Source organism: Bos taurus, chromosome 7 (genome assembly GCF_002263795.3).
Source record: "Bos taurus isolate L1 Dominette 01449 registration number 42190680 breed Hereford chromosome 7, ARS-UCD2.0, whole genome shotgun sequence".
NCBI lineage: Eukaryota > Metazoa > Chordata > Mammalia > Artiodactyla > Bovidae > Bos > Bos taurus.
Genome location: NC_037334.1, coordinates 80,903,508 through 80,916,702, shown reverse-complemented (window position 1 = coordinate 80,916,702; position 13,195 = coordinate 80,903,508). Strand labels below are relative to the sequence as shown.

Genomic DNA, 13,195 nt, shown 5'->3' with positions numbered 1-13,195 from the left:
CTGCTTCTGGCAGACAGACTCTAACGTGGCCCTAGCGATCTTCACTCCTCGTTGTTCATGCTCTGGAGGACCCTCTTCCCACACTGAAGAGCGCTGGCCCTGTGTACTCAACAACATGATGGCAAAATCAAATGCTCTGTTGCTTCTAACCTTGGCCTCTTGGAATGCCTCCCTCTGGGGGAAGCCAGACGCCCCTCTGTAAGGATGCTCAAGCAGCCCATGGAGAGGCCCACGAGGTAAGGAACTGAGGGCCCTGGCCAATCGCCTCACCAGCTTGCCAGCCATGTGACTGAGCCACACTGTAAGAGGATCCTCCAGCCCTGGCCGACAACCAGACTGCAACCTCAGCAGAGGCCCTGAGCCAAAACCACCCAGCCAAGCTGCTCCCAGTTTCCTCACCTCCAGACACTCCAAGAGATCATGAATGATTATTGTTGTTTTAAGCCACTAAGTTTAGGGGTAATGTGTTATGTGGTCATAGTAACTGATAGACTTCTACAGAGTAGATACAATTAAATTCAAAGTTGACAAGTTCAGCTCTGTCATAATTTGCTCCTGAAGGCTCAAAAAAAAGGAGTATCTTAAATAATTTTTTATTAAGTGAAAAATTCTTTAAATTCTATAGCACATTACAATTTTCAAAAGTTTCACACACATGATTTATAATCCCGTAACATCCCTTTTTCCTCCTAACCTTATAATGCCTCTCCCCGTTCCCTCTCCCACTGGTAACCAACAGTTTGTTCTCTATATCTGCGAGTCTGCTTCTCTTTTGTTATATTCACTAGTGTGCTGTATTTTTTGACTCTACATAAAAAGTGATATCCTACGGTATTTGTCCTTCTCTGACCTATTTCCCTTAGCATAACGCCTATCTACGATGCTTAACATGGCAAAATTTCATTTTTTACAGCTAAGTAGTATTCTTAACTGAATGTTAAAAAAATGTGTTTTGGAGGTAGATATAGGACTTTATTGAATCCATGATATATAGTTCCTATAATGATTAAAGAAAAGTTCCTGAGCTATACCTTTCTGCAAATACAGAATTTCTTTTTTTAAAGAAAATATTTGTCTTAACAAAATATATCATCATTAACTATGTAATGGGGAGAGTCTGATGAAAGTGACAGGGATAGAAAGTTTTACACAAGTAAAATTGTACATTGAGATGCTTAGGAACAAACTCTGAAAAAAAAAAGGACACACACTGAAGGAGGGGGGTTACTAAAACAGAGACTCAAGAAGATCAGCTCAAAGGCCTTATATGGAGATCTTTTAGGATACTGCTGAGAAAAAGTATTTCACAAGGCAAAAATGGTACTATCTCTTATTTGGTTCCTTTCTCAAGAATTGGGTTGAAGGTAGATGGTCTCTGATCTTAACTTAGTTTGTCAAGGATAGTAAGATACAGTTTCTAGGTGGAAATATTGCCAAGGAGGCCTTTCTCCTACTGACCAGGTTTATTCCACTTCAGCTAAATAAAGGAAGACACATTAAAGAACTCAAACATTATTTAGGGCCAATCTACTTGAGTTCCACGTATAGCATCTGAATGATCAATTGCAGGAATAGGATCAACTATAACAAAGATAGTGTTGAATATTTAGAAACTGAGGTCAGGATACAAAAAAGGTACGCAAGATACTTACATCTCTAATGAAATGCTCAAGTGTAGCATAAGCAATGGCGATTCCATCATGGGTGCTCGTCCCCCTTCCCAATTCATCCAAGATAACCAAAGACTGTGGTGTTGCTTTTCTTATTATTTCTGCCGTGTCAGTCAGTTCTTCCATAAATGTACTCTGTCCTTTATATATGTTATCTGCAGCCCCCATCCTATAAACAAAACGACAACATCTTGATTTTCCCTCATTATTAGGATGCCAGACATTATTTTCTGAACAATCATTATAAAAGAGTTCCATGAGTCTATGTACTTTGAGCCAATAACAGCTGAAATTACATTAAGCAAACCAAAAAAATGTTGTATGTAAACTGTGTCTAACATCAAACGGCACTTTATAGAAACATTCTGGAGAGAATCCAATGTATTGGACAGAGCTCTTGAAAAGCAGGGGAACCTCTGACTAGGCCATTTTCTGACTAGTCATTTCAAACAGAAGTTTTGGTATTTACAGGGCAAAATAATACTTGTCTGTGTTGCTGTGTTTAAAATCCATGAGTAATAGTATACTGTACAGTCAAAGGCTTTTTCCAGTGTTTCCTTAAGATTCCACACTGATATTACAAATTAAAGGACCACATTGAATAAGATAAAACTATTTTTTATTCAAACTAAAAGTATAAAAGTTTAATAGCCTAAGATACCTAATACAGGTTTCTAAAGTGGACTTCATGGAATAGAAGTGCTTTAGAGATGTCAAGAAACAGGTTCAAAAGATTTAAGAGTTCTTTCCTATAAGACTTCTCAGAGCCTTTAATATTCTACTACACATTATGCATTTCTTACAGCATATCTAGCACACAGCATTTCAAACTCATTTAACCACAGGCCCTTGAAACTTCCCCTGGAGTTTCAAGGTCTACAATAATGGTCTGACAATAATGGTCTATAGAACACATTTCGGAAAATGCACAAAAGAAACTGGGGTGCGGGGATGAAATTAGGTATATGCACTCCAGGCAACTCCGTCAGCGGCAAAACCTAGAATTGACTCTGACCCACTAGCCAGCTTTGTAAATGCTGTAACTATTAATATTTTCTCAGCAAAATACCTTCAGCAATTTAGCTTTTATACAACAGTTCACATGTGACCCACGGGAGGATAATATATCTCTTATTTCTGGAGGAACTCATGGTGAAACCGAGCCTTCATCAATCTGTGACTGGAACCCTGCAGTGGGCAGGAGACAGAGTGTAATTCGCCCCCATGCAAGACTGGTGGAGCCTTAGAACTGATCTAGTGGCATTTAGAAACTATAATTAATTACATCTCTGATGGAGGTGATAGGGGTTTACTCAAAGTGCTGCTGATTTTATCTATTTTCAAATCGGCAACCACAAAACATAATTTCTGAAATGTTGCTAACTTAGGAGCATTCTCGTTACTTTATCAGAGTTCAAATTCTGTTATTTACCTCAATTTCAAAGTTCACTTTACCAATACATTCCCTACCACAAAGCAAGAAGATTAAACTTCCCTATCTCTGCAACCACACTGAATTCTTCAGAATATTAATGTTTGATCCTCACTTAACGATATTTTATTTTATTCCTGATTGTGAACTGATGACACGAACATATCTTTGGCTGATAGGTGGGTGGCTTTATATATTGATCTGTGTGTGCGTGCTCAGTCATGTCCAACTCTTTGCAACCCCATGAACTGTAGCCTTCCAGGCCTCTCTGTCCATGGAACTTTCCAGGCAAAAATACTAGAGCAGCTTGCCACTTCCTATTCCAAAGGATCTTCCTGACCCAGGGATGGAACCTGCGTCTCTTGCATCCTGCATTGGCAGGTGGATTCTTTACCACTAGCGCCACCTGGGAAGCCCGCATGGCATCAAAACGCGTGAAACCAAATCCCATGGTATCAGCATGTCTCACAGTATTACAGGGTTTCTGTCCTTAAGAAGGTTGGGCCAGGTTTGGGTGGATCTTGGATGTATTTTTATTAAACAATGATCTCGACTCTATAAGACCAGTGGTTTTCAAATATCTTTTTACCTGTTAAATCCTTTGTTCACATGAAATCTTATAAAGAAACTCACTCTGCAGACGAGACAAAAGGAACACTGATGTGGCCAAGAGCCCAACACTATGAGGCTCACCTTCCCACCTAGAGGGGGCTCTGTGGAATATTAACACCCTGTAGAACAGTCTGAAGGCCACTGCATTATTAGCAGCCAACGCATTTTCTTTCACAATTCCATTTTTCCATAGCACCTGATGATAAAGTAGCAATGCTGCTCAGCAGACAATGAAGAAATGCTGGCAATTAAACAGTCACTGGGGTCACTGGGGAAGTATGTGTTTGTCACTGTGGCAACTTGTTCATTGATAAAAATATTTTCTGTTAACTTCTCCTAAGAAATTTAAGAGATTCTTCTTAAGAAATTAATTTTTCCCATAAACTTCAGCAATATAATAACTTTGTAAGATTCTGATGGACAAAGAATTTTATCACTAAACACATTTTCCTTTTAGTCCTGGTTACTAGGAAACAATTGAATAACATCTTAAAATAATAGCAAACAGCAACTGTGACTTCATCTAATGTTTCTATGCTAATTTCTCCTTGACCTTTGAATACGATTTTACTTTCTTATTATCCTGCTCTGTTGTATATATCCCAGTAAACTGCCTAAAATAACTTAAAAACAAGGCAAGGTTTAGCATCCTTAACAAAAAGTCTCTAATTTTCTATCACTCCAACAAGCATTTACAAGACATACTACAAGACAATGATCCTGAATTTTTCAAATGTTAAAATATATTAGAGATTTAAGGAATTTCAGAACATATGTCATTGTTATCATTCTGCCTGTATTTGTATTCATATGCAGTGAAAAATGGGAAACGCACTCTTTAGGTTTCATCTCAGAGTTTGCTCTGAGTAGACAGGTTACAGATATGTGATTAAGAAAAAAAAAAATCACTCTGATATTTTTAGGAGTGGAGGCTCACTAATCTTTCTAATCCCCTACCCACTCCTCGTCTATAACCCTTATATAGGTCAACAAAGCTTAATAAAGCATTAATGGAGAAAAGAAATTACTACTTTTTTGAATCAGTTTCTAAAGTCAAGAACACTTTCATGAAAATTTGAACAAGGGTTTGTTTTTATGAAGTCTTGATATTTTGAAATAACATTCTAGATGTTTCTAAATTATAGCAAATGGGTGGGCCTCTGTCCATTCAAAACACAATCTCTGGGCCTTGTGAAAGGAAAATGCTAGCATGAGAGAAATACTGCAATTAACAGGGGGGAAAAAGATTCTTTATATTGAAAGAAAGTAACTGGAGCTTAAATATCAAAATTGCTAAATAGAGGCAAAGATTATTTGTATGCATCGGTATTTTTTGACATAATAAAAGTATATATTATTATATATATATATATATATATATATATATATATATACATACACACATACATACATACATGGCTTCCCAGGTAGCTCAGTGTAAAGAATTCGCCTGCCAATGCAGCAGACTCAGGTTTGATCCCTAGGCTGGGAAAATTCTCTGGAGAAGGAAACGACAACCCACTCCTTGCCCAAGAAATCCCATGGACAGAGGCACCTGATGGGCTACAGTCCATGGGGTCACAAAAGAGCTGGACACGACTCAGCAACTAAATAACAACAACAGCATGCACACACACACACACAACTAAACTTTACCATTTTAACATTTTTAGGTGCATAATTCAGTGTATTAAGCACATTCACGACGCTGTACAGTCATCACTACTATCCATCAGCAGAACTTTTTCATGATCTCAAAATAACTCTTTAAAAACTAACTTCCCAATCTCCCCTTCCCTCAGCGCTTGTCTCTACAAATTTACCTCTTCTAGTTTCTCAGATAAGTGAAAGCACACTCTATTTGCACTCTGTTTTGTACAGAAGGCCTTTTATATTAGCTCATTTTGCCTTCTTTTTGAAACTGAAGATGTTCTACTCACTTCACTTTGCTAAAAACTTTGCAGAATTTTGTGCAGTATTGGTATCTTCGCTTGGGTTTGTTTGTTTGTTTTTGCATATTATATAAATTTTACAAAAGGAAAATAATCTCCTGAATAGCAAAATACTCTAATTTTTAAGAAGGGTGGTCTAAGGGAAAAAAAGTTGAAGTCTAAGAAGAGAAAAAGCTGAAAATGGTTACCAAATATTGAAAACTGTTTATACACCATGGCATTTAAAAGGCATACAGAAATGTGAAGTAGTAGATTTGTATCACATTTAAGTAAACATAAACATTAACCCAGCAATGGAATGAAATCACAAATAACTTACCACTATACACGTGCACTTTTTAAAAGTCTGGAAGGTCATATACCTAAAGAACAATGGTTTTCAGGTCATGGAATTACAGGTGATCTAAATTTTTTTCCTTTTTGAGCTTTTCTATAGCTTTAAATTTGCAATGAACAAGCTTTACAGTGTCATCAGAAAAACACATGTTAATTTAAAAAAATCACAATACATTAAAATACTTTGTACTCTACTGATACATTTAAAACACTTTATATTCTACTGTATCATTACTTTAAGACAAGGCAAAATGATTGTAATTACCAAGAAAAATAACCAGCTTTCTTCTACCAATATCAAAAATACCTTATTAGCAGCAACGAGATTATTATAATAGAAAAGAAAAAGGTTTATTTCTCTAGTTTACCTGTTTCTACTAACAGCTGCAATCAGATCACACTATGGTATTTAAAGTCAATTTATAACAACTATGACAGTGAACTGCGAACATAACCAAGCAAAAAACCACTACAGCAATCTTTCTGGGTCGCTGGAAACATGCTGAGAATCAAGGCAGCAATCCAGGAATGCCAGACTGTTATGGGCTCACATGAAACCACAACCACTAGAACCACCTACAGAGTACACGCAGGCCACGCAAGAAGGACAAGGTGCTCTCCTAGCAAAAGAAACTCACAGTGTGCCGGGTGGGCAAACCATTTCTCAAAACATCTACTAGTCTACTCAGGGGGATGGTCCCAAGAAATTCAAAGGAAAATAATTAACTATTTCTTAACTATTTTCTGTGAAAAAAAACACAAACAATTAAAGCCATCAAAGGAAGGATAAGATTAATCAGTCATGAGGGCAAAAACTAACCTTATTAATTAATAAGTATTAGTTAATAAGAGGGAAATCCGACACAATCAAAGGAGGCATTGTTATAACTGTATGAGCTTGAGCAAATCACAATCTGTTTTCCCTTGTGTAAAACGTCCAGCATGGAGACTGAATAATAGCTCCTAAACCTAGATATGTTTCTGAGTCACTTGCAGAGGTTCTTTTTTAAAGAATATTTTAGTTAAAAAAAAATGTAAGTATAGAGGGCTTCCCCAATGGCTCAGTGGTAAAGAATCCACCTGCAATGCAGGTGACACGGAGATGGGGGTTCAATCCCTGAGTTGGGAAGATCCCCTGGAGGGGGAAACGGCAGTATTTTGCAGCACTCTTGCCTGGAAAATCCCACGGACAGAGGAGTCTGGTGGACTACAGTCCATGGGGTCACAAAAGACACAACTGAGCAACTAAACAAAATAAATAGTTGATTTACAATATTGTGTTAGTTTCAGGTGTACAGCACAATGATTCAGATACATGTGTGTTTGTGTGTATTCTTTTTCAGATTCTTTCCACTTACAGGTTATCACAGAATATTTTTTAGAATTTCTGTACTATACAGTCAGAGAAGGTGATGGCACCCCACTCCAGTACTCTTGCCTGGAAAATCCCATGGCTGGAAGAGCCTGGTAGGCTGCAGTCCATGCGCTCACTAAGAGTCGGACACGACTGAGTGACTTCACTTTCACTTTTCATGCACTGAAGAAGGAAATAGCAACCCACTCCAGTGTTCTTGCCTGGAGAATCCCAGCGACGGGGGAGCCTGGTGGGCTGCCATCTATGGGGTCAACAAGAGTCAGACACGACTGAAGCGACTTAGCAGCAGCAGCAGCAGTACTATACCGTAGGTCCTTGCTGGTTATCTATTTTATATACAGTGGTGTGTAAATGTTAATCCCAACCTCCAAATTTATCCCCTCTTCCCTTCCATTTTGGTAACCATAAGTTTGCTTTTTATGTCTGCAGGTCTGTTTCTGTTTTGTAAACAGGTTCAACTGTATTTTTTTTTTAGATTCCACATGAGATCCAACTAGTCCATTCTGAAGGAGATCAGCCCTGGGATTTCTTTGGAAGGAATGATGCTAAAGCTGAAACTCCAGTACTTTGGCCACCTGATGCGAAGAGCTGACTCATTGGAAAAGACTCTGATGCTGGGAGGGATTGGGGGCAGGAGGAGAAGGGGACGATAGAGGATGAGATGGCTGGATGGCATCACTGACTCGATGGACGTGAGTCTCAGTGAACTCCGGGAGTTGGTGATGGACAGGGAGGCCTGGAGTGCTGGGATTCATGGGCTCGCAAAGAGTCGGACACGACTGAGCGACTGATCTGATAAACAATATCATATGATATTCTTCTCTCTCTGTCTGGCTTACTTCACTGAGCGTGATAATCTCTAGGTCCATTCCTGTTGCTGCAAATGACAATATGTCATTCTTTTCTATGGCTGAGTAATATTCCATTGTGCACATACATCTTTATCCAGTCATCTGTCAATGGACATTTAGGTTGCTTCCATGTCTTGGCTATGTAAATAGTGCTGCTATGAACACTGGGTGCATGTATCTTTGCAAATTATACCTTTGTCCAGATATACACTCAGGAGGGGGATTGTTGGATCATATGGCAACTCTATTTTTTAGTTTTTTAAAGAACTCCATATTGTTCTCCATACTGGCAGTGCCAATTTACATTCCCACCAACAGTGTAGGGGGGCTCCTTTATTTCCAACACCCTCTTCAGCATTTATTATTAGTAGACTTTTTGATGATGGCCCTTCTGCCTGGAGTGAGGTGATACCTCATTGTAGTTTTGATCTGCATTTCTCTAATAATTAGCAAGACTGAGAACTTTTTCATGTGCCTATTGGCCATCTCTATGTTTTCTTTGGAGAAATGTCTATAGATTCAATGTAATCCCTATCAAACTACCAATTGCATTTTTCACAGAACTGGAACAAAATTTTTTTTAAGTTTCATAGAAATACTAAAGATCCCAAATAGCCAAAGCCATCCTGAGAAAGAAAAACAGAGCTGGAAGAATCAGGCTACCTGGCTTTAAATTATAGTACAAAGCTATAGTAATAAAAATAGTATGGTACTGGCACCAAAAACACATACATAATCAGTGGAACACAGTAGGAAGCTCAGAAATAAACCCATGCACCTACTATGGTCAATTAATCTATGAAAAAGGAAGCAAGAATACACAATGGAGAAAAGACAGTCTCTAGTCTCTTCAATAAGTTGTGCTGGGAAATTGGACCATTATATTGAAAAGAATTGAAAAGATTGAAATTGGAATGCTTTCTAATACCATATCAGTCGTGTCCAACTCTTTGGGACCCCATGGACTGTAGCCTACCAGGCTCCTCCGTCTATGGGATTTTCTAGGCAAGAATACTGGAGTGGGTTGCCATTTCCTTCTCCAGGGGATCTTCCCGACCCAGGGATCGAACCCAGGTCTCGCTTTACTGTCTGAGCCACCAGGGAAGTCCAATACCATATACAAAATAAACTCAAAATGGTTAAAGACCTAAAGGCAGAACCAAATACTACAAAACTCCTAGAGGGAAACATAGGCAGACACTCTTTGACATAAACTGCAGCAATATCTTTTTAGATACATCTCTTAGAGTAACAAAAATAAAAGCAAAAATAAACAAATGGGACCTAAAAACTTAAAAGCTTTTGCACAACAAAGGAAACTGTAACCAAAATGAAAAGACAGCCTACAGAATACAAGAAAATATTTGCACATGATGTGATTGACAAGGGATTAATTTACAAAACATACAAAGAGCTCATATAGCGCAGTTAAAAAAAAAAAAAGTACATAATTAAAGAAGGAGAAGACCTAAGCAGGGGTTCTTAATTACAGAGTCCCAAAACCTCCTTCATCATACTGGTAACACTTGAATCTCCAGGGAATCTACATTTCAGGGACATGCCTGGAATCTACACTTAAAATTAAACCAAATCAAACCCTCAGGTGACTCTGAAGCATTAAATTCATACAACCACTTCCCATCAAAAAGATGAAGTGAGATATCTCCTGTTTGGCAGACAAAGCTATAGGAGCTAAATAAACCAGAGAGACACTCATAAGGTAACATTTCTGATGCCAATAAAATTCTCAACAGCCCACTCATTTAGTAAAATATAATGTGGTTTTTAGTGCTAGTATTTACTACCAACTAGACAAACACATACTGACTCAAGATGTTTTCTTTCTATTCAACCAGGATATATATTTTTTTAATAAAGTATAAATACTCCACAGTAGGTACTCAATCAATATGTCCTGAATTAAACTAAATTGGGCAAACAGACCAGTTATCATCCACACAGCCAAAAGCAAACATTTAAGATAATTTAATTTAAGTATCTGAAGACCTATTACCTTCAAATTCTCTCTCAAAATAAACACACTGGAGCCATTCTGGTTACACAGCATTGCTGAAGCTGGGGGCCATAAGTAAGAGTTTACGTGGGGAGCGTGGCATGAAAATTACTAATTAATGTAAATACTCCTTTCTACCAACATTTAACTGACATAAATAGACATAAATTATGCTGAGAGAAGCCAATTGTTTTATTTTAAAACTAGACAATAAGTCATCGCTTTTCTAAAACTTAACTACTGAGTCTAAAGCACTGAATAAGGTTTAAGTTTGCATTTATCAGGATAACAAAAAATAGATCTTAATTCAGTGATGCACTCAAAGATGTTAATGATCTTTGGAAATAAATGTCTAGAAATATTTCACTGATGAGTATATATATCACAATACACTGATATAAATATACCAATTATGGCCAAATGAATATGTTTGAGAAAATTCTATTTTTAAAAAATGCTTCTTATTCAGAGAAAGGTTCAACATTCAACATTCATATGAGGTTACAACATTCATCCCAAAGCCTCTTGTTTATAGCTTTTCATCTGTTTATTTAGTCTCCTTATAAAACAGCACATAGTAGGTACTCAATAAATATTTAAGCAAAACATGAATTTAGTCCTAGTGTTGTAAATATCCAATTAATAATGCAAAAATAACCAATTTAAAGATACAGCCTGGAGCCACATGTTATGCATATATGTTAGATTTTATTATTTTTTCCACTGAGCAAAAAAAAGATTTGCAGTGATTTTGAATAATAATATATTTATAACAGAAGAGTTACAATGAATAGGAAAGTAATATTACAAGCCATACAGCAGATTTTCAAATTTGAACAGCAAATATAGCATGAGCTTTTAAAATGCTAAATTTAGGGTCTCAGGCCAAAGATTCCAATATAATAGGTCTGTGACAGGCCTTATTAGAAAATATCATTTTTAATAAGAATCTCTGATTCTGAAACAGCTGTTCTCAGAATCATGCTATAGAAGTACTCATGGGAGAAATAGTCCCATATAAAAAGAGAAGGGGAAAAACAAACCCCGAATTTGTTTCCACATTTCTGCCTTGAATTTAGCTCTTGCCTTCCTGGCAATCAACACAAAAAGTAATTAAAGAGGAAGCAGCCATTCGCTGAAAACAAGAGGCCTGGTGGTTTGTTAGGGAAGGTTAATAAATTGCTTCAAATCTCTTTGTAAACAGGCAGTGTATGCACATGAAGGAAAAAAATTTCCTTAGCATTAATAAAAAGTGATTTATCAGATGGTACTTTATGTAAAACACATTAAGTAACAGGAATGAAAATGTCTTTAAGAGCAATTTTAGAGAATATAGAGAAACATCATCAAATGGGTATTCTTATTCTAATTCATTTTAAAGCATCAGGAAAAATTTTACGCACTGCTGATGGGATTCTAAACTGGTCCAGCCTCCTTGAAGACCAAGACAGGTGCACTTTCCTTATACTCTACCATCCCACTCCCAGATGAAGTCTAGAATCAGCAAACTCACTTGTGTACTACATGTGTGTAAGACAAGTATCAGCACTTTTGAGATTTGCAACCAATTTGGATATTAGATATTAATAAAGAAAAATGGATAAACTATGGTACATGCATACAATGGACTACCACAATTAGAGAAAAATGAGTGAACTAGAATTATATGAATCCACAACAATAAAGTTCATAAATAAAACACTGAGCGGGGGAAAGCCACTTATAGACGTTTAAAAACATGCCAAATAATTCTGTGTATTGTTTCAAAACATACCTATATTGTAAAAATACAGAGAAATTCGTGGAGTAAAAACCAGAGTCAAAAAGGACGGTTACTCTGGAGGGACTGGAGAGGAAGGAACCTGGGAGGACTATGGGCTCAGCTGTATTGGTGATGCTCTGTTTCTTTAGGAGGGTGCAAATTACATAGGCGATTGCAGTATGTCTGAATAATTTCATGATAAACAAATGAAAAATGTGAGGGCATAATGTTAAACCATACCCTAGTAAAAGTTTAAAATCCTAGGGGCTAGTGCACTGGGACGACCCAGAGGGATGGTATGGGGAGGGAGGAGGGAGGAGGGTTCAGGATGGGGAGCACATGTATACCTGTGATGGATTCATTTTGATATTTGGCAAAACTAATACAATTATGTAAAGTTTAAAAATAAAATAAAATTAAAAAAAAAAAAAACCCAAAAAATAAAATAAAATAAAATCCTAGGGATACAACTGAATGTGGTCCACACAGACTCCTTTCCAACGGTAACAAGAACAGAAGGTGAGGACAAAGAATGGATAGGGAACAGGGTCCTTTCTACTAGAGCAGTGCAGTGCATCCCAGATGGAGCTTTCAGAGGCTGAAGAGTTCAGGGAACCTCTGCACGGCAAATATACAGCAGCCAATAACAGTGTGATTCTAATCCATATGAACTGATAGGCAACTCAAAGTGAAGTGAAGTGAAGTCGCTCAGTTGTGTCCGACTCTTTGCGACCCCGTGGACTATAGCCCGCCAGGCTCCTCTGTCCATGGGATTCTCCAGGCAAGAATACTGGAGTGGGTTGCTATGCCCTTCTCCAGGGGATCTTCCCGACCCAGGGATCGAACCCGAGTCTCCCACATTGGAGGTGGATGCTTTAACCTCTGAGCCCCACAAATTAGGAAATAAAAGCAAGCTACATAAACAATAATACTTAGTATTAATATAATTGGGTTTTCCTGGTAGCTCAGATGGTAAAGAATCCACCTACAATGCGGGAGACCTGGGTTCGATTCCTGGGTTGGGAAGATCCCCTGGAAAAGGCGATGGCTACCCACTCCAGTATTCTTGCCTGGAGAATTCCATGGACAGAGGGGCCTGGCAGGTTATAGTCCATGGGGTTGCAAATAATCGGACACAACTGAATGACTAACACTAACATTTTAAAAAGAGAAGATTTATGTATACTTGTA

The 13,195-nt window shown here is 37.7% G+C and overlaps 1 protein-coding gene across 3 annotated transcripts in view; it reads right to left on the bottom strand.

The window, feature by feature from the left end:
* Positions 1-13,195, bottom strand: part of MSH3 (mutS homolog 3) — a 182,616-nt gene that overhangs the window by 14,894 nt on the left and 154,527 nt on the right. For all 3 annotated transcript variants that reach the window (XM_024994619.2, NM_001434983.1, NM_001102305.2), the window contains exon 21: positions 1,653-1,839. In XM_024994619.2, the coding sequence (XP_024850387.1) occupies positions 1,653-1,839 (187 nt within the window). The remainder of the gene's footprint in view (positions 1-1,652; positions 1,840-13,195) is intronic.